The sequence below is a fragment of the Phaethon aethereus genome (genome assembly GCF_964289735.1).
Source record: "Phaethon aethereus genome assembly, chromosome: 3".
NCBI lineage: Eukaryota > Metazoa > Chordata > Aves > Phaethontiformes > Phaethontidae > Phaethon > Phaethon aethereus.
In genome coordinates this window covers 69,922,725-69,945,260 of record NC_138576.1, presented here as the reverse complement: position 1 = coordinate 69,945,260, position 22,536 = coordinate 69,922,725, and the positions used below count along the sequence as shown (strand labels likewise).

The window sequence follows — 22,536 nt, the reverse complement described above, 5'->3', positions numbered from 1 at the left end:
TATAGTTCCCTTTCAGATTTGAAATTTTGTTGTTGTTGTTTATTGTTCACTGAGCATTTCTTATTTTAAGGTGGAATCATTGGCATTTGCCATTGAAAGTGGGAAACTGGAAAGCCTTAGCTGGTAATAGTCTCCAACTCTTCTTCCTCCAAAAAAAAAAAAGCCAACAAGGGAAACCCCTGTCCCCCGTTCCCAAACAAAAATACAGAGTGCTTTTCCCAAAAAGGAAGGATAAAGCCCTGTTTAATCTCTGTAGCCTGATCCTGGGATGTCTAGAGAACAGCAGAGAGGAACAGGGAGTCTTTCTTCTGTTTCTGGCATTGCTGTGAGTGGAAAACTGCCTGAAATTTCTCATCTGTGTTTCAAGAAGAAATCATTAGAGATTGAAATCAGCTGAAGAGAAGACAAGGCTATAAAGAGGTGTCTTGATTGCCATTTACATGTGCAGGTGTGGGTAACAAACAGAAGTCTGAGAGCACTCAATTTAATAAATGTCTACAAGATTTTTAGTGGCTGAAAGTTGAAACTAAGCAAACTTAAAATCATTTCCTTTAAGCAGTGAGGGTGACAACAGATGTGTGTTCTCCCTCCCCTCGTCCCATCACTGATTATTCTTTACTCAAGTCTAAGTTATGTATCTTTTTAAAAGACCATTCTGTACTTCAAAGATGGGTTTTTTTTGAGCCGAATCGGGAGTTAATAGATGGAAATCCTCTGCCTGCTCTGTGCAGAAGCCATGCGGCGTCTAGTCCACTTTAGTAGTACTCCATTCTTCCACTGGTGGTTTGGTTTTTTTCCTGCTGAAAGCAAGAAGTGTCCAGTGAGTGTGCCTCGGCTGCGTGCGGCCTGTGAGCAGGCAAAGGCCAGCTCCTTTGCAGTGACTACTTTATGAAGGGTGCAATGGGGCTGGGAGTGGAGGTGCTGAATGATGATTTCCTCTGGAAGGAAGCGCGATGACAGGAGCAGCTGAGGAACAAATGGGTTCCTTGGACAGCATTGCTCCTGCCTCCTTGTTAGCTGCTTCTGGAGGTCCTCCTGTTGCTTTCATGTATTTATCCACAGGAACATTCTAGTATGTGAATCTGTAAGGCTGGTTATCTCTTAAAGTCTAGCCCATCTCCACTCATGCTTTTCCTAGAGGATTTTTTCTCAGGAGAAAACATGTTTAAATTGTGCAATAGAAAAGACGGCCTTCCTTCAGGAGTGAAAGAAGTGCCCAGGACCACAATGCTAAGGTAATGATTTACCAGGAAGAAAGCTTGGGCGTAAAATACCATGGGCATGGCAGTGACTTAAGTATCTGCTAATGTGCACACTTGCTCTATGGTCAATACAGCACAGTGAATGCAGTTCTGTGGTTGCTGCAGAGTAGGCTTTTAGCCCTTCACATTCCCTTCCTGGAGGAAAAAGCTTGATTTTTAGGGTGACTGTCTATATTCACTTTTTTTCCTGTATCTACTCAGAGGCTGTTATCCAAAGGACTTGAGTTTAGTGTAATGTCTGAGTATGCCTAAGGCTTTGTCTCCATGCAAGTAACTAAAGCAGCTATAAAACTGGAGAGGTATGTTCATTCCTGTGAGCTATTCAGCTGAGCCACCATGACTTTTCTTGTATTTTGTGCCATTCCTCTGTGCTGTCTGTCTCTCCTCAGCCCTCTTCAAGAGTTTAACAATTCTCACTGCAGCTTTGACTGTCCTGGACTTCCCTTGGTCTGATCAGACTTACTTTCTCTACGCACTGCTTCAGCATGGCTTTTGTCTCCGAGTGGATTTCAAGGTGTATTTCTTACAGTTGGAAGTCGTCATTTTTGATGGCAGTTACCGAGATCTTTTCAGGTACTGAACTTAGTTTTAGCATCTGAACATCATCTTTGTTTTGGCTTTTGTCCCTCAGGAGTGGAATGGATCTATTCATCCATTAGGAGCATCCCTCAATATGAGGAATGAGTCTGCCAGGAACAAGTTAGTTGTTCAAGAGGTCAAAAAAAGATTTTTAGCCAGGGCAGAGAAACGCCTCAGTGACTTAGCTTAGCTTCACTGTTGTACTATTTAATTCATGATTATTTTGGTAAAGATACTGACATTCTACCCTCAAGCTGAGGATTTTCCTGTTGTGGTAGAATTCTTTCTCATTCAACTATAATTAGATCTTTAAAACCGTACTAGACTTCTCCCCAGCCCCCCACCAGTAATGATCTGTTTCTATAGTGAGTTTGAATCTGCCCTTATTGGAGGACTCTTAAAATATTTAGTAATGTGTTCCCTCTGTTGTCTGTTCCCCAGATAACATTTTGTAGTGTTTTTTCTCCTGGAACAGTAGGAGTGAGCAAGTCTGTAATAGTCCACAAAAGAGAAAATCAGGTGCCTTTAAGGAGTTATCCTTGAATTTATTCTCAGTGTACTTGTTTGATGTTACCTTGAGGAGCAAGGAGATGCAATGCTTCATTTGAAGGTTGATTAGTTTCTTAGTTATGTGTGGTGTGGCATTTCTTTTTGTGCGTTTGCATTTGAGATTGCGTGCATACTTCGATGTTAGGTGTGCTGTATCAAGTTCTATTGACTAAATAACAGCTTCTTACAAGAATTCTTCATCTTTTTTTGTGCCGACTAAAGAGATCAGAGGATTATCAATTTCAGTTATGGAAAACTAAAGGTGTGAGAACATGCAATTTAATCACTTAGAAAATACTTGCTGGCTTAATTAGGGTTTATTCAGCCAGAGGTAAGCTGCATAAATGGCTTCTCATACAGAATTTGTCCACTGCTGAGATCCACAGAACCACGGAGTAGAGCTGAGATTACCCTTTTAATAAATGCTGTGTCTTTTACTTGGTCCTCCATGGTGCTATGGGGCCTTGAGGATGGCAGGCCTGATTCCTGAACCCTTCTCCATGTTTACTGATTTTTGGCTACCATTTAAAAGTGTCCACAGTGTGTGTGTATGTAGGCAAACGTTTGAAGAAAGATGAAAGGAGACATGTAAATGCTCTTTGAGAGGTGTTGTCTATATATACATTCCTAACCCATCTCTTGCCTCCTTCCCCAGTGCCTTGGAAAGAAATGTGGACCCTTTGGCTGAAAGGAGCTGAGTGGCAATAGCATATCCCACCCCTTTTATAGCCTGGGTGATACACTTCAGGGCAAGAGCTTACCCAAAGCTTTCTTGGACACCTCAGAAGTAAAATTTTCTGATTTGAATAGTGCTTCCATGTAGGTACATAGAGATAAGACATCTAAGAGGGCAATTTAAGTAAACCATTTCCCCTTGCTGTACAGCATTCAGGGTATATCAGCGACTGTCTGCAAGTTTGGTGACGATTGCTCTTGACAGTCATTCTTTAGTAGTGTACCCAGTGTTAATATTATTGCCTCCCCCTTGTTTTGCAGCACATTTTCAGGTTTTTTTGCCACCCACTCATGTACCAAATTTCACATGAACTGCAGAGAAGAGGAAAACTTTACTCAGCCTTTTGGCAATCATCCCACTTCTGGGCTTTCATTTGCCGGTGATCAGCGCAACATATGTTGCAGAAGTATATGCAAATGAATATTATGCAAACTATTCTTTTTCTAGGTGCTCTAAGTTATGTTAGGAGCAGGCATGGTTTCCCATATAGTTGGGCCCCAGCATATGTGTTTTACTTTAGCAAAGATGACAAACTCTGAATGATGTATGTTTTTTTCCTCTTTACATAAACTCCTATCAGATGAACATCATAGGAAGAGCAGGCTAGTATAAGCTACCAGCAGCTTGTTTGTAATTGCTGAGAGTTGCACTGTGGATCAGCTAGCCAAGAACTGGGTAGACCTCAACGATATTGCTCCCTTAGGGAATAATGTTCTTGCATCAGTTTCATCCTCAAAAAAAAAAAAAAAAATCTCCCAAACTATGAATATAGAAGTTGTTCACATAATCTCTTTGACTCCATCAGTTCCTAGAGACCCACTGACTCTTGTGAGTCTTCTGAATGGTGATTTCCTCCCCGCTCGGGGGCTTGATCTTAATTTCCAGATCCTGGGGATTCTGTACCTAAGGAACAGGTGTTACATGCTATCAACAGTGCTTTCAAGTCTCAGAGGTTTGATAGTGTCTGTGAAGTCTGTCAGATTACTTTATTTTAGGAAAAACTAAAGCAAGACCTCTTATTCTTAAGTAGTATCTCAGAAGTTGAAATGAAAGGAGAGAATTTTTAATGAAAAATGGAGAGTTGAGTAGTGGTACCTTTTTTATGTATTTTGTGTAAGAAACAAACTTATTCAACATTTTTGCAGGGAATAATTTGGCTTTTAGTGGGAGCTTTATTAATTTTTTCTGTACTGGCAAATGTTCTAAGACTCATGTAAATGTTACAGTCTAATAGCAATTCATTTATATTAGGCATCCCTTCTTTGATATGCTGCTTCATGATAAAAATAATGCACTGGCTTCTGTAGGTTTTGAGACTTCCTTTTACAAAACTCAGTTTCTCCCTCTGCTGAACAAGACAAGCTTTGTAGGCTTTGTTTGCTTTCCTTCCCTTTCTCCTCCTTCCTCCTACACTTCGGGTGTGTGGGGTTTTTTCCTTTCTGCCAGCTAGTCTCTGCACTAAGTGTCTGGAGTAGACTGCACTTAACTAGTCAATGCTTTTTCAAGGTGTAGTGTTAAAATCAAGGAGCTGAGCAGGATGCTAAGCTATTAATCCAACTTACTGAGAGAGGAATTTGACAAATTGATGCAGTAGTTAAAGACATGTCTGCTCTACACTCTCACTGAGGTTTCCACCTCCACAGCAGCATCAGCAGAAGGGTATGTGTGATTACTTTCACCAGGAGCTTATGCTGAGAGAGTAGGTCTACAGGGAAATGCCAGACTGTTCCCTGGCAGATGTTTGTTTCCTTCTCTCATCCTCAGTGTGAATGAGTTAAGCTCTGACAGGGAAGCTGAACAGGTTGCTGGCCCTTATTCCCTAACTGTCATGCCAAGTGTGATGGTGTGGGTGTGCAATTTATGATTTGCTTTTAGTAAAGCCACTAATCTGAGCTTGATAAAATAAGTATTTGAAAAAACCTAATCCTTGACTTTTGCATTTCTGTTTTAAATGTGCTAGTTAACCCATGGCTTTATGTAATTAGTAATTCACATGCACCATACTTATGGTGTTGGTGTAAAATAATTACAATGGGTAAGAGTGCTTCCTAACACGGACGGAGCAAATAGTTTAATTTCCCTGAGGAGATGTAACGCTCTTATTAGTATGTGTTGGTGTCACATTGCCAGAAAGCTGATCAGTTCTTCCAGGTGCTTACTGCATTTAAGAGTTGTGTAGTTGGGAACATAGGATTTGGCAGCTGCTCCTAAATAGAACAAGTGCAGTGCTGAATGCAAACCCATAGCCTATCAGCTATGATCAAAAACTTCAAGAAGAAACTACATGGTCATTGCTCATTTCTTCTTTACTTTTGTCTTTATACAATATAGGCAAACAATGCCAGTGATCCTTGGTCCAGTTGGAACGTTGGGAAATCTGGGAACTGGGATAATGGAAATGCTGTTGACAGCTGGGTGACAAAACCTGAAAATGCAGCTGGCCAGAGAAACAGTGCTTCAAATAACTGGGAGACAGCAGCAGCATTTGGTCATCCACAGGCATATCAAGGACCAGGTGTGCTAATAATAATGCGTATATTTTTGAATACATTAGAGTAGGTGAACAATAGAGGTAAGAATTACTTAATCTTTCATAACTGTAGAACACGGATTACTGGGGAAAAAAAAAACAACCAAGACTGGCTTCCTAGTAGCATATTGCCACGTGGATAACTGGACATGAAAATAATAGGGTTTGTTTTTTTTTTAAAAAAAAAATCAGATCCACAGTAACAGACACCTCAAACTTGTATGGCAATCTGGCAAGCCGAAGTCTTGTGCATACATAATCTATTCTCAGGCCTGTTGTTGAGCTTGCATAACTGGAACTTAAACACCCTTGAATTTGTGCCCTCAGGCCTGTGAAGAAGTCATATCTTAAATCCTTAATTTTAGGATGTGGCTAGCTTTCCAGAAGATTCCTCTACCTTTTTTTAGTAAAGGCCTAATTTAAGAGGAGAACTCATAACTAGGGAATGCTAACTTGGAGTCTATGAATATGGAACACTATTGAATTCATCTTAACATGCCAGCATCTCTCCTTTCTTTTTCTTGTCTCCCTCCCCCCCAGACACTCTCCCTCAATGAATTTCTAGTGTAGAGTTTTGCAGATTGTATTTGGTGAGGATGGTGGTAATTAAGGAGGAATCACAAAATATTAAGAGCTAGTTCAGCCTTCTGTATTTACCTTGTTGATTACTTGCGTAGGAGTGCTGAGGTAGCTGCTTCTACTTTTAAAGAGAAAATGTTTAACTTTCTCCTTTCCCTACCCCTCTGCCCCCTCCTGCAGCTGCTGATGACGATGATTGGGATGATGACTGGGATGACCCAAAATCAACTTCACCATCTTATCTTGGTTACAAGGAGGCTGAGGCATCAGAGCCTGGGGGGGTCCAGCGTGGAAATTCTCGTGCAGCTGCTATGAAGTTACCACTTAACAAGTAATGGAAAATGCGGGGCAAATGTGTATATATTGAAGAGAATTGGAATTTGTCAAGATGTGTAAATGTGTGGCCATTCAACCTTCTTGAAATATGCAATGTAGATATTACAGTTGTAGGGTAAAAGTTGAGATGGATTTGTAGCTCAGCATTCTCCCTGTGTGATCAGACAATGCAGATCCATGACAACTTGAAAGTACATGACAAAGCTGTATAATTTTTGGACATGTTATATAGTCAAATGACACTTGCAAGGTCTGAATTTCTGGTCTTTAAAATTTAACTGTCTTTAACACTATGTCTGCTTAGTGAAAATAAAAGGTAATGGATGGCTTGTCCATACAGTGAGACTGATCAGACATGCTGTCCCAGAGTTTGTGAGCAATTTGAGTTGCTAAGAAATGGGGAAAAGTTCTGCTCTTGTGCGTCTGTGCATCACTCAGGTTGATTCTTGAGCCACAGAAAGCTCGATTTTTAGATAAAAAAAACCTTAGAATAGCATGAAGCTTTGTCAGGATTATACTAGCATTATCTTATGTTACAGCTTAGTGTTTATTCAAAAACTACTGTTACTCTGAGAAGCTACTGTGTGGTAATCTTGAAGTGGATGAAAGCAGAGTGGAAAAGAATTGTAGAATAAAGGTATCCTTGGGTAGGTAACTAAAATTAACAACTAGTATGCAGAGGCAGTTGACTTTGTTCATCAGCAGAGGCTTTGTCCAGTTTTGCAACAGTACTTCTGCATCATTGTGGCATCTACTCGTTGCAAACCCATTTAGTATAACCAGCATAAACATACCTTGTTTAAGAGTGTTATTTGTCTGTGAAGTAAGTCCTAATTTACTCCTGGTGTTTCTGCAAGCAGGCAGTGCTTGAAGGGCTAAGTATCTTCCTAATGAGAAAGAGAACCACCATTTGCTTTTTGTAAGACTTTTTACACTGACTTTACAGTTATTTTTGTGTGGTTTTCTTTCTAATTGGTGGATGAATTATTTAACGTAACTCATGTTTAGAAGCACTTGGTAAATCTGCAGTTAGTTGTTCTTTCAAATGATTGAAGTCTCATCTGAAACGGCAGGACGGTGTGCATGAGTGTGTGTGTGTGCGCGTTTCCAGAGAGGGTGGACGGCCGTGGAGTGGCAGATATTACTTTGTGTCCTCCTGTTATGTTTGCCTGATGGGCTGCAGAGCACAAATAGCAACTTAGCCTTGGAAGAAGCGACCTGCATTACACAAATAAAAGCTGGAGGTCAGGAGGTAAAACTTTTTCAGCACTTTCAGGTCAAATTGTTGGTTGTTTAAATAATACACATCAATTCTTTTCTATACTTGGGAAATACTAGAGGTTTCTTCCTATAGTGGCAGGTAATTCTGCATATGTCAATTCTTCAGAGGAAGTAAAATACAGAATAAACCTACCACTTTGTTTTATTGTTAGATTTCCTGGATTTGCAAAACCTGGGATGGAACAGTATCTGTTGGCAAAGCAGCTAGCAAAACCCAAAGAGAAAATTCCCATAATTGTAAGTTAGGGATGTGTGTGTGGTTTTTGTGTGTGGGTGGTGTGGTTTGTTTTGGGGTTGGGTTTTTTTGGTTTGGGGTTTTTGTTTGGTGTAGAGTTTTTTTGTTTAATTCCTCCCCACTCTTCCCTTTTTCCCCAGCTTAACTTTTAGTGTCAGGGTTGCTATATGTATTTGGGTCAGAAGAAACTGATACTGAACATATAATTAGAGATAGAACTGTCATAATAAAACTGTGTACCACTTAAGTATTTTAAAGTTGTGGTAGACAACTTTCAGCATCATATATCACTGAGGGATTTTTCAGGGTCAAGTTGTAACTCCTCCTTTCTTCTAAGTGTGCTGATTTGTATGTGTGTCCGTTCTGTACCCTCCCACCCCCCCCCGGATCTGCATTACTTGTGATCATGAAAATAAGCCTTTTTGGGATTGGGAGGCAGAGCAAATGCATTACACTGCCTATTAATTATCTAGATGGTTATCTAATACATAGGAGCTACGTTCATAAAAGCTTGCAATATTCAGTCATGATAGTCAGGTCATCTTCTGATCTAAAAACCAAACTGTTTCTAGATATATGCAATTCTAGTGAAATGTGGTTGAAGGAGTATTCCCTAGAATTCACAACTACTTCGCTATTAGGGAAAAATTGTAAAATACAGAGTATAGATTTTTTTTTTTTTTTTAATTTCATAACATAGATATTACAAGGTAAATACAACTGTGGTCAGTCATCTCTGGTTGTGAGAAATGCCTCTATTTCTTGACTATCAGGCTCTTGCTGAAATCAATGGAAGCTTTCAAGTGAAGAGAGAAAGTATTTGTCTCCTTGTTTGCAGCTAGTACAACACAATGTATTTAAAGATAATATTTGCAATTTCTTACAGATTGGGGATTATGGCCCAATGTGGGTTTATCCTACCTCTACATTTGACTGTGTTGTGGCAGATCCCAAAAAGGGTTCGAAAATGTATGGTCTCAAGAGCTACATTGAATATCAGCTGACCTGCACTGTAAGTATATTTGAAACAGGATCTTCTCTCTCACAAATATGGGTCATTTGTACAGACAAATAATGCAGTTCGTGTCACTTGGTAACAGGATTGTAAGACTAAGTGGTAGTTGTCATACTTTTTTCCTCAAAGAGTTACTTTGTTTTAGCATTTCAAGTTCTTCTGTAATTACAGATTCAAGGCTCTAAATCATAAATTTTATCTACATTCCATGTATTTACTATTCTGGTCACACTTGTTTCATGTCACTATCTGTAGATGCCTGTCAAAATTCAGAGTTGTGTTTCCTTTACAGAACACTAATCGGTCTGTCAACCACAGATACAAGCACTTTGACTGGTTGTATGAGCGTCTCCTGGTTAAATTTGGATTAGCCATTCCAATCCCATCTCTTCCAGACAAGCAAGTAACAGGTAATTATTCCCAGTTGTGAATTCATGGGACAGGAAATAAGGAGATCACTTTTTCACAAGGTTCACTTATTTCTTGCTGTTTGTTTTTCTCATTATTTTAAAAGAAGGTGTCAAACAAACCCCAACCTTTCATGATGCAAAACTTACGATGACTTGTGGTGGCCTTTTGATAATAAAATACCAACATTAAGAGCATCATTTCACAACTCAGGTTTAGTAGTCCAGCGATTTAAAAAAAAAAAAAAATTAAAAACAAACAAGAAAACCCTGGTTACTACAGAAGAGAATATTTATTATTGGAGAGAAGAGATAACTACTTATGTTCCATATTTGCAGACTCCCTGGAGAAATGGGGGGGGGGGGGGGTAGGTTGGCTTTGGGGTTTTGTTGTTGTTGTTTTGGTTTTTTGTTGGTTTCTGTTTGTTTTCCTTTTCTTTTGCATTTGATTGTAAATGTGTTATCTTCTAGGAGCTTTGAAGCAAAGCTCCCAAAGTAAAGGGAGCATCCCCTGACAAACTGTGGTTTTGGGTTTTTTGTTTGTGGGGTTTTTTTTTTTGCTGACAAGTAAAATGTTGCAGCTGTTTCTCGTGTTGCTTGATTTCACATTTGATTTAGAAAGCATTTTTCATTTGTATAACATTCGGCTCTAGTTTGATGTCAGTTCAGCTTGACCAAACTCTCTGAATCTTACGGAAATCTTCTGTTCTGACTTCAAGAAAAGTGGGATTGGGCCCTTTTAAATGCTCATGAGTTCAGTCAGTGCAATCAAATATGGCAATGCCTGTGCATTTTCAGTAGTGTCTGGCTTCCTTTCTACAAGGGTGTGCTTGAGAGCACGTGAAGAAAAGAATGGATACCTGTATTTGAGGAAAAGGCTTTACTTGTGCCTATTTCCACTTGTGTGCTTTCTGGTAATATTTTTTTATACAGCCTTTAAGACAACCAGCCAAAACCAAACATACAACAGCCGGCATGTCGCCAACCATGTGGCTGTGGGCATCACTGAAAATGCAGCAGCTCTGCTATGTTTGAAGAAAGCTAAGCATTGATGCAGATGCTGGGATAAATGCCGAGGAAACTGAAAAGTGAGGAAGCGACTTCCTCCCGTTTCCTTAGTCTCATGTTTAGAATTCACCAGTATTTTTGCTTAAACATGTGCATGTGGACTAAAAGGAAACCTGAAGACCTGATGTGATCTCTGCATTTTATTGTAACTGTATTTTAAAAGACTCAAGAGTTTGTCATCACCGTTAAACCTTGCCTGTGTCTTCCAGAGTCTGTGGGAGAGGATAACTTGTCTCATAAAAAAAACCAACCCACAAACCAAACCAACAACCACAAAAAAAAACCCCAACGAAAAAAACCCCCACCCATGCCTCTTTTTCTCTCCTTTTTTTTTTTGTTTTGAAACATTATGGGGAAACTCTGAGCTTATTTTTCATTGTGTTTAGGAGTCTTCTTTCTGAAGACTGTCTAGAAAAGTATTTCTGTCAAGAAAAATATTTCTGTCCATTAGTCTTGGCAAGCAAGACACTTTACAGACAGACTGACTTTGCTCAGGATCATGATGTTGCTGGTGATGATATGCCTAATGACCAGCACATAACTTCCAGATGTTACTGTTCCTGTTGCCTTGCATTCCATATGCTGGCAGGAATGCTGTGTAGATTTCAGTATAGATTAAGGGTGGAACAAGGTATTACTGCAGGTTATAGAATGTCTTTTCCACAATAGTGGATTTATATAGTTTGTGTTAAAATCTCTTAACTACTGAAAAAATGAGTTAGCCTTACATGTATGTATTCTAACTGGTTTATACGTATGACTTATTGAGATTTTTTTTTAAGTTTTTTTTCCAACACATTCCTTTACCTATATGTAAATATGTTTATGGGAGGTACTGATTTTTTAAATCCGCTATTCGTATCTGAGCACTCCAATTTAAAAATGCTTTGTTATCTAGGATATGCCAATTTGGAAAGTAAGTAGTTCCTTTTTGTCCAGTGTTTTTGAGCCTTATGTTGACCAAGGATTTACTAGACTGTATCAGAAAAATGTTTGCATTCTGAGCCTGGGCCTAGCTTCTCTCGTGGGTCATCTGAATATGTAATTTTTTCATCTGAAAGTTTGTTAATTTTTTTTTGGGGAAAAAAAAAAGATTATCTGAATTGTGGGTGGGTATTATGGTGTTCTAATATTTCCTGGCTATCTTTAAAAGGAAGAGTAGTCTTGGTCAGTAACCAATATACTGAAATTTAAGGTTTTTCTGATTTGTCAGCATAATGTTTCCTTCTTGTAAGTTCTGAGTAATTAAACGGTTACAAACTTGGCCAATGAATTAGGGATTCTGTTTTAATTAAAAAAAAAAAGATGGGGGGGGAGAAGAAAAGAAAAAATCCAAGGGTACTAGAGTAGAAAAGTAACAACTGCCATTCAATGTATAACAGGGCGCTTTGAAGAAGAATTTATCAAAATGCGTATGGAGAGACTGCAGGCTTGGATGACGAGGATGTGTCGCCATCCTGTTGTCTCAGAAAGTGAAGTTTTCCAGCAATTTCTCAATTTCCGAGACGAGAAGGTAGGAAATAAACTTTACACACAGACTGAGATTGAGGAATTGCTCCCCCCCACCCGCTTCAAACTTGGAGTTCAGCTTTGCAGCCTTCTCACTTGTCTCCCCTTCACCGCGGGCAGTAGTGGCGAGCTGAAAGCTGCTGCCTTCACTAACTAACTTCGCTGCTTGATTAAAATGAGGCATAAAATTGCTTGTGTGAAAGGCTATATGCTGTTCCAACAGAAGTGGAGCATCTTTAAAGTAGCTTTGTTGCCAGTCTTTTAAGGACAAGTTTGTGTCTTCCAGCAGAATAGGAACGTATACAACAACTCTTTTGGCTGTTGCCCTGATCTGTCTCTGTTGGAGTTACTGAGGTTTGTAGCAGTACTGTGGTACTGCTTTGTTAACAGAAGCTCCTTTGTAGGAGATCTTGGAGGTGTCTGACCCTATATTGTATTTACCCCCACCCAAGTTTTCACTGGAATGAGTTGTAATAGCATTATGCTGCAGTCTTAACTGATGTAACCCGCTCTTTTATATTCCCATGTCTGTCCCCCCACGCATTATCTTATGCTTTTTTAAGAGGTTTTAATATCTTCACCTCCAGTAAATAATTGTTTCTTCATGACTGAACTGCAGCTCTGTTACTAATTTGGGTATCTACTGATGAGGAAATAAACAGGAAAACTGCTGCTTTTAACTCAAAATAGTCATACTTCTAAATACACATAGATTTTGCTGAAGAAATAAATGATCCTTGGAAGTTTTTAAGACGAGACTGGATAAAGCCCTTAGTAACTAAGGTCACAGCTGACCAGTTTTGAGTAGGAGGTTGGACTACAAACCTCCTGAGGTCACTTCCAACCAGAATTATTCTGTGATCCTGTAAGTAGAGGCTTAATAACATAGTACGTAGCAGTCCTAGTGAAGTGCTATTTGGATGGCCAGTGGAGAGTTTTATAATTGTGCTAGCTAGTCAGCAGTTCTTAGAAGTTCTTCTAACTTATGGACTGCTATAAACAGAACAGATGTTGCAATACATGTGGAATTTTTAACCTTTTTATCTGCTCCCACTAAGAACTTAGTATGGCAATTGCATAATAGTCTCATGATCTTCTTTAGTAGACTGTGATATCAACACTATCACATCTGTGGAGACAGCTGAATATAATTGCTCTTATGCTGTATTTCAGTAAAATACAAGAAGGGTCTTTTTACCCTAGAATCTAGAAAACAAAGTGCACAAAGAAGAGGGAGAGAAACTCTAAGAAACCTTGGCCCCACTGAAACTTTCATTTAAAAGGTTTTAATTTATGGGTGGTCTATTGGTCAACTGTTCTTGTAAATGCTTCGTTCACTGCCTAAGTACATGCCCCTAAAGATGCATGAACAGTGGTGGTCAAACTTTGTCTTCCTCCCCACCCCTCTTTCCCCAACTTCCTTCAAGGAGTGGAAAACTGGAAAGCGGAAGGCAGAAAAAGATGAAACTGTAGGAGTCCTGATCTTTTCTACAATGGAACCAGAAGCTCCTGACTTGGACATGGTAGAAATGTAAGGTGGTTTCTTTTTGCATGGACATTATGCATCTGGATATACAACAGATACCGAGCTAATATAAAAATAGAATAGTAAGAGTGCACATATATTCATGGATTTGAAGAGGTACTCGTCAAGGCAGAGCTGAAAAATTGTTTGAATGTGAGATCTTCATATCAACCCCTCCAAAACTTGGTGGAACTACATGTGATGTCTCTTTGATTTCAGTGGCTGAATACTCATCCTAAAAAGATTTATGCAAAGCTAGTTGATGAGACAGAGTACTGGCATATCCTATGGAGTTATGTTTTATATTGCTATCGAAGTATATTTTGATTTTTAATCCTTCAATTGTGAACGGTTCCAAGGTGTGCTAGACTTACCAAGTAGCTTAGGATAACTGTAGGTGGACCATCAAGGAAAACAACGTTTCTGTAAAATACTTGTATCCAATGCACACACATGGATCTGGAATCCATGGAAAGCTATTAAAAATTAAAAGTGACTTAAATTATCAAATTTCATTTTAAATGGGTTACTACATTTTTCATATATCCTTCTGGAAGTGCAAATGGATATATTTATTTTATATATGTATATGTTATACATACACTTTTTTAATGTATAGTTCTCTTGGTGGTAGACCTTTGGGTTTCATAGAGTGAAACACTGGATTTACTCTGCAGCCTTTCTTTTACTCCTTTAGGCTTAATTATTTTTCTTAGATGATATGTAGTATGCATGGCATGTTTTGCTTGCTGTTGTAGAACGTGGAAACTTGGATGATGTTTTGTGTCTGAAACTGTGGATAAACTAGTTGAAATGTTTATAGTGGCAAAGCAGTAGTGTACCTACACCTGGAAATAACCCAGCATAGGTTTTATCCAAGTGATGCATATTAAGATGTCTATAATAGCCATGTGGTAGCAATTCTGTACTAGTGAAAAAGATGGACATTTTTAGGTCACTTCTGCTTTGAACATGAGGATTTCAAACTTGTTTGCTTTTCTTAAGTGATGTGTCTTACATATCCCAGCGGTATAAAAGCCAAATGGGTGAACCAGAGGGATGGTTTTGTGCATGGGGTGCAGGAGAGAGAGTCTGTATTATATACAGAACCCTGGCAGGGAACAGCCAGGATGTGTTCTGCAGAATAGTTGATCCCCAAACAGGGTGAGGGCAAGCAAGCAGCCTGTGGGAGACGCTCCCCAGAGGGTATTGGCTCCTGGGCTGGGGCTGGCAGCCTGGGGCGGTTCTGGGGACCTATCCCCAGGCATTGCAGGGGTGGCTGTAACACCTCAGACATCCACACCATGTTCCAGTGCCTGGGAATGTCACAGGGTACTGTTAAAAAAAAGCATGTATGAACATAGTCTTGAAAGCCATTACTCCTGTAGGTGGACAAACCAGCTTGTTCAGTAGTTCTTAGGTTCTTCAATGAAAAGATGCTCTTTACTGAAACACTTTTGCTAGTGCTCTGGCAGTCCTGTGTCATCCTGGTTTTGATCAAAGGATAGTAACCCCTGTGCTGGTTTATGAACTTTTTTGTGATCATGATACCGTAAAGTATGACATACAGAAAATTAAAAAGGATGGTTTGCTACTGGGAAAACTGGAGTAAAACAAGGGCCTCTTGAAAAGCCCAGGTTCTGTTTCTGTGCAAGTAACTCTTTGGGTAGGGTTTCCAGCTGAGGAAGGAGGTGCTGGTGGGGAGGTGGGAGCCTCTGGATGGTTGGGCCATGGCTGGAGCTGCTGCCCTGGCTCTGGGGAGTCGTTTAGAGTTGCCTTGCTGTGAGAGCTGTCTCGTGCAGGCTTTCACTGAGAGCACTGGTAAGATCTGATGCAGTTTCAATAATGCTCGTTGAAAATTAGAAAATACATGTCTAGTTTTCTTTTGTACAGCTCACAGAGTAGTGCTGTGTATGCAGTGCTGTGTTAATGGAAAGCTTTGATAGCTGCATGAAAACATGCTTAGAGGGGTAAAAAAGCACATACTAATGCAGAATTCTCTTTTGAGCATCACTGATTTTTTTTTTATTATTTTTTATTTACTCTCTGTAACACAACTGAACACAATGGTATTGTCAATATAATATGAAATTATGCATATATATTTCCCTAGAAGAACTGCTATATTAATTTTTATTCACCTATTTTAGACTTTTATTAAAATATCTGGAACAAGTATTTTCTCTATATTTGTTCATTGTTGTATGAATTTTGATAATTCTGTTGTTCTAACATCTAATTTCCTGTCAATGTGGGGTCCATGTATTTGTGTTAAGTACTCTAGGGATGCATTTTCCTCAAACTGGATTTTGCTGTTCTGTTACTGTTTGGCCTCATTGGGGAGGATACTTAGCTAATAGACTTTTTTTTTTTTTTTTAAATTTAAGGTAACTAACTATAGTGAGAATGATAGTCCAGTACCACATGTTTAAAAGAGTGGGGGAAAATAGAATGAAAAATACCTGTATCTGAAGAGGGAAATTCTGACCTTAGTGAACTGGCAGAGATTTCAAGAGATTAATTTATTTCTCTGATTAAGACCTAGCTGACACTACTAAACATTTCAGTATTGTGTTTAAAGTTAGCGTAATGTATCTGTTAAACTGCTTTTTGGTTTTGCTTTTTCCAAATGCCACAGAGAACAGAAATGCGATGCAGTCGGTAGGTTCACCAAAGCAATGGATGATGGAGTTAAAGAGCTGCTGACAGTGGGACAAGAGCACTGGAAGAGGTGTACAGGGCGTAAGTGTCCCTTCTGAACTCAGCAGTCATTTCTGTGTTGCTTTTCTCCTGTGTTTTTGGGGGGGGGGTTGGTCATTGTTTTTGTTGTTTATAATTCAAGGCACATCTTAAAACTAAAGGAAATCCTAAATTATCATGAGGCTTGTATGGCATTCTGGCTGCTTTCAGTGTCTATTGTGCAAGTTTGTTGTTTTTGTGTGTGTGTGTGTGTGGAGGGGGGTTTCTTTTTCTCATAACAGAAATATTTGGTCCCTGCCCATAATTTTAAAAATATTAAAAGTTAAATAATTCTAGTAATCCAGCTAAAGCCCTTGTTGGACCTGTTCTCATATATTTGTAATTTGTTTACATTTTAGTGACATGGGCAAAGTAGACCTGGCTATTTGATGAACTCATAAATGATTACATTTTATTAACCCCTTACTTAGGATTCTTGCATGCTAGGAGGAGTAATGTAAAGATGAAATGAGTTTAAAAAAGAAAAAGGAAAGAAAAAAAACCAACTTGATTCTAACTTAATCTTTAGCCCAATTCTTTTTCTCCTATCTTGTCTCTTCCTTCCCACAGATATTTAGGGTTGCAGAACTTCACACCAAGTCCCTATGACTCTGCCTGGGCTCTAATTTCCTAGTCCACAGCAGTGTTCAGTGTTTGTGGCCACCACAAGGCAGCTATTGAAAGGAAGCAGGTACTACAGCTGAGGATCATAATAAGAAACACTTCAGGGCAGGCTGTAGTGTCTGGCGACCTGTCACATAAATGTCCTCAAATCTCCTCTATTTTTTTCTTTAATTTTTTTTCCCTCCTTTTTAACTCCCGCAAAAAAACATAGTCCCCAGCCTTGGGAGTAAGAACATTTCCTGAATTCTCTTTTTGATGCTTTCTAACATAACACTGCAGCTGAGTATCTGGGGCTGCCCAGAGGGAATGGGAAGTATAGAAGCCCACTCTTTTCTGGTAGTGATAACATTAGACCTTAGTATCTGTTGGATGTGAACTTTAAATTATTTACATTTCTCCACTTTGAATAAGAGGGTTTCTTTCTACATATCACTGACGCTCCTGCTGGTCAAAAATAGTGTAACACAGGATACAGCTCTAACATTGTACAGATCTCACTTCACTAGGGAAATGATACCGAGGGGGAAGTGGAGGGTAGGGGAAGGAATAAGATTCCTCAGATGAGACTAGAAAAATAACATTGCTTTGCAGTTACAGAAGCAGTGATCAAAACTGCATACTTAAGGGCTGCCTGTGACTTGTGCTTACAGTAGAAATTCCGTATTTTGTTCATGGCTAAAATCTCCCAAAACTTAGACACTAGTGCTTTAGGTACGGAGTGACTCTTCTAATACTTACAGCTATTAATTAGTTAGCATAAATGCAGTAAGTCAGATGTGATTGTGTTGAAAATTTTAATTTTCCAGACATTTATATGGAATAGAGAAAGGACACTGGTAAATTGGGACGCGCAAAACTGAAGAATTTCAGTAGTCTCCTAGGTTTTAAGTTCCTTGTCAGCTCTAGTCCCAACTCCTAGACAGAAGTATTTTTGGCATTTCCTGAGTAATAGTTACGTGCATTCCATTCTATGATACTTAAAATGACTGACAGCGGAAACTTCTCCAGTGCAAGTGAAAAGAAACCAAACATTCTTCACTGAAGTTTCCACTTGGGCTTCAGTAACATCTTAATGGCTGATAACAGAACTCTGATACTGTGAATGGTACCTGTTGTATTGGAAATACCAGTTGTCATAAATAATCTACATTCTGGGCAAGAACTTGATCAAAGATAACCAATAAACTTAGGCAGTTTGGGGGGTTTGTGGCGTTTTTTTAGTGGTTTCTTTTGTTTCGTTGTTTTTTGTTTGTTTGTGTTTTTAACCACACTAAGGGGTTCATCTTTGAAAATCAGATTGTGTGGGATGCTAGAGCAACTAAAAAACTTCTGTCTACCTGGATAGTGTACTGTCTGAATGCAAATGTTTGACAACAAAAAGCACATCTACTTGAATTTTTTTCTGCTAGCATAGGTAGCTTGTAAAAATTGCTTTCACTTTTCAGATTGGTTTTTAAGGTGGCTGGGGTGGTGGTATTCAAAGTGTTAATACTGAATACACTCATAAATCACAGCTTATTGACTTAATTGAGGAAGCAATTTATGCATATGTTTTCAAGAAATAGATTATAAAAACCAATTTTATTATTTCAATACTTGCATTAATTTTTATCCCTAGATAATCTTGGTTTCTAGTACCTTTAAATATAAAATCTATGATTGGAGGAGAGTTTAGGTATTATAGGTCTGTGTAGTAACCCCCTTTCTTAAAATATGAATAAAATCTATCACTGCAGCACTTCTCTTTCCCCTCAGGAGGATAAAGGTTGCTCATGAGGGGGAGACAAAATTCTCACTTTATGCATAGGAGGACTGAGCTAGGAGTGCAGTGAGATTTTTTCTTTTTTCTTTTTTTTTTTTCCTATAGCAGTCACACAGTTTCCCCAACTGCTTGTGGCTTTCAAAAATCCAGATTGCAGTTGCTTTATCCAGTTTTGGAACGTCTGTAGCGGGGGAGGGGGGAAGAATGTGATTGTAAATGCTTCACTAGAGGAAATGTAAAACCTAGTTGGTTTTGACATCTGCTTCTGTCACGGTTTTGAAATGCTGCATATTTAGTCTCACTTACCTTTGTGGGTTTTTACTTCTGTTTCCTTCTTTTTTCCCCCATCCTTTTCGCCCTTTCAGCACTACCCAAGGAATACCAGAAGATAGGAAAAGCATTGCAGAGCCTGGCACTGGTCTTCAGCACTAGTGGATACCAAGGTATTTCTGTAGCTTCATTTGTACTTTACTTAACAAAAGATATTTTAATTATATCATGCTACGTTTTTTGCCAAATATCTTAATGCTTTCCTCTTTGAACCTTAGATGTTTAACATGATTCTGGAAAAAATATTAAAAACTTGTTTCCCTGTGTATATTATGGAGTTTTTATATTCTAGTCTGCTATCTTGTTTTCTCTCACTATATAATCATGTGGTGGGTTGTTGGTAGTGGAGTTTAGCTTGATCCCATTAATATAAAATCTGGTCACTGACCTGACTGACAAAACATGTTGTAGCATTATTTGTGATATCAAAGGGGAGAAAATGCGGCCTTGAAAATATCTGCCGCAGAACTATTGTGTGACTCCGTGAAACAACTCCTCCACACAGGGACAGAAAATATATTACAAGATTTTTGTGTAGCCTTATGTGGGATGGAGGATTGGCTACTGTAGGCTTTTCTTGTCCTTCGCCTTTCCTTCTCCTTCAAGACCCCTAAAATAGAGCCTGTCATGTTAGGTATAAAAGTTGTGGGAGGGAAAAGAGGGTGTCAATTGCCCAAAGTTCTCCTAAAATGTGGTCTTTAGGTCAAACTTAAAATCCTGCTCTGATATGTTAAGTTGTGCTGATGTCTTTCTGATAACTGGAAAACATTTCCTCATATACCAGAGGGAGCTAATTGAGCTCATTTTCTCTGGAGTTCTTTTGTCAAATGTATTTTTTTTCCTTTCTTTTTTTTTTTTTTCCCTAGACTTAATAGCAAAACTGTTCTGTTATAAAACCCTAAATGTTGTAGCATAGAGGCTTCCTGAAATCTTTCCATCTTGGGACTTCTAGTTGATCAGTACTTACTCTGACTACTCATCTGTCCCTTGCTTTGTACTCTTAAAGCTTCCCCCCGCCCCCCCCCGCCCCCCCCCCATAAACCATGTGTTAAAATGCAACCACTTCTGAAACTCAGGTTCTCTGCTGCTGGAAACATTGGAAATAGGCATAGTCCCTATAGTTTGTTCTCACCTTTGTCCTATGGTTCAACAGAATGACTGCTTAGTTAGAATCGGAGCATAGCATGTTGCCTAAAACATTACTTTTGGATGTGAAAACCAAGTTAGGGATTTGAATAGTTATGTACTCTTAGCATGGGTTAAAAAACTGTAAATCCTACCCAGATAAAATCTATAGCAAGAATTTTTGAGAAAGGACTGAAAATTGCTTGAACTATAACACGCATTCTTTTGCCAGGGTAAAGGGAAAACAATGTGGCTTAAAGCTAGGATGCAAAATTGCAGATTAACCTTATGAAGGAAAGCTTCAATTTAGTTTCCAGCGTATTCAAATGGTATGAAAAAATAGATCCCGTGATGCTTGGGAACAAGGCAAGGATGTTTCTTTGCTGTTTGCCCAGTTGTACCTGATTGCACCCTAGTATGTTGCTCAGGAAAATGCCCGTCACACTAATGCTTTTGTCCTGATTCCATATATTTTGCTCTTTTTAATAAGTGGTACACCAGTGTATTTTTTCAGAATTAATAATATATGGGATTCTTTGCTTTTTAATTTGAGTTCCCAGGAAGAGAGAGTAAGTGCAGTGCACATGTTGCTTTAGATGTCTTCATCACTGCTGCCCTCATTCTGTCCTGCCTGCTGTTTGTGTACAATTTTATCTGATGGCTGGCTCAGGTACAGGTCTGTGGATTAAGCAGACTCTATGCAAGAGATGTAAGCACCTAGCTTTAAAGTGATAGAATGTGGCTTTTGTGATCTCAATATTTAAAAGAAGGCACTGGACCAATTTGAAATAAAAGTCTTAGCTAGGCTGAGTTTGGGGTATGATTTTTCTGCACTTATTGGTAAAGAGGAATGGCTCCTTCAGCCATCTTTGAAAGCACTCAGTTCAGTTTCTGTTGGGAGCTGAATCTCTTAATCCTTTTTTTTTTTATTATTATTATTAAATACTTGTGTTCTGGAAGTTTAAGCATGTAGGCTGCTGAAGATCGCAACAACTGATTTGATGACATGAACATTTCCAGCTACTGGTAGCTGACTTGTGACATACTGAATACACTGTTAGTTGGTTCATTTGCACAGTTAGGATGGGATGTATCTACTGTCTTTACCTCTTTCAAGAGTGCTGCCTGCTTGCTTTGCAAAGCCTTATGTGTGGTGGATGTCTACTGCCTTTTCTTCTGATTTCCAGCCTAAAATGTTTAAGGTTGCTCCAGCCGAGATGTCCTTGTTAATCTGACTCACTCAAGCTCTTTTCCTTATGCTGCAGAATGAGCCTTATCAGTTAGTTGCCAGGCACAGTGCATATTAGGAATCTGTCCCCAGTATTTGCAGAGGCAAGGGTACCTTTATTTGAGAGGTTCTTCTTTAACTTGGCCTTTAACTACGCGTACTGTCCAATTGGTTTTAAGAACACAGGCTCTGAAAGCATGATCCTGGTCCAAAAATGCATACTGGACAGTTCCAGAATATGCCTGGAAGTATCTTGCAGCCTGGCACTATGTTGCCTGTCCTATTGCATCATACGATGCTTTTAGGTTAACACAGCATTAAATAGCACAGCTTCTCTTTTGCGGTGCCAAATCTGGGCGAGTCTTTCTCCTATATTAAGAAAATGTGAATGACTGTGGTATGCCATTGAACTGTAGTAAGATCTCCTAATCCTACATCACTCCTCCGGAATTTTGTTAGGTGGTTACGTGCAGGTTTCACTATCCTGCCAGCTAGCAACAGGCACATCTTGCCTTCCAAGCTTCTTATGTGCTGAACATCAGTCTGAGTTGTACTTGTCAAGAAAAATCTTGCTACAAATAGTTCCCTAGTACATCAAACTTGATCTCTTTTTCTACTCCTGGATTCTGTTAAAACATGCTTTGAAAGAAAAGAAAACAAAAACACTTCTTGACAAAAAAAATCTGCTGTCCTAATCAAGACTTACAGAATATTAGTTCCCTCAAACATGTCTGATGTATTCCCTCAGAGGTGATAATCACTGGCATTTACCAAGCAGCTGAATTGCTAAGAGATGCTCTGCTAAACATCTCCGAAAGACCCCTCATAGTTTTACATCTTCCTTCATCTCCCCCTGACAGCATGCAGGCCTGTAAATCAATGAAAATATCAGTTTCTCCTTGTGGTTCGGTTAAAATATCTGTAGATTATTACTGGCCATTTCAACTGGTCTTTTTACAACTACGTTCAGTCAATGGTTTTAAACCCTCTGTTTCTCATGGGGATATATATAATGCATTCTGCCCTAATTTTGTTGTAATTGTTAGCAGCACGTGGGGTTTTCTGCTTTTCCATTGGTTGAAGAACCCCTGACATCCTGGTATATCCTTGCACTGGG

The 22,536-nt window shown here is 39.1% G+C and overlaps 1 protein-coding gene across 1 annotated transcript in view; it reads left to right on the top strand.

Moving 5' to 3' along the window:
- The window catches only part of SNX9 (sorting nexin 9), a gene marked incomplete at both ends in the record, with an annotated part of 48,857 nt that overhangs the window by 18,158 nt on the left and 8,163 nt on the right, over positions 1-22,536 (top strand). Inside the window, 9 exons of the mRNA XM_081998541.1 lie at positions 5,458-5,641; positions 6,416-6,566; positions 8,005-8,089; positions 8,974-9,099; positions 9,395-9,512; positions 11,960-12,090; positions 13,514-13,617; positions 16,250-16,353; positions 19,102-19,179. Coding sequence (XP_081854667.1) covers positions 5,458-5,641; positions 6,416-6,566; positions 8,005-8,089; positions 8,974-9,099; positions 9,395-9,512; positions 11,960-12,090; positions 13,514-13,617; positions 16,250-16,353; positions 19,102-19,179 — 1,081 coding nt within the window. The remainder of the gene's footprint in view (positions 1-5,457; positions 5,642-6,415; positions 6,567-8,004; positions 8,090-8,973; positions 9,100-9,394; positions 9,513-11,959; positions 12,091-13,513; positions 13,618-16,249; positions 16,354-19,101; positions 19,180-22,536) is intronic.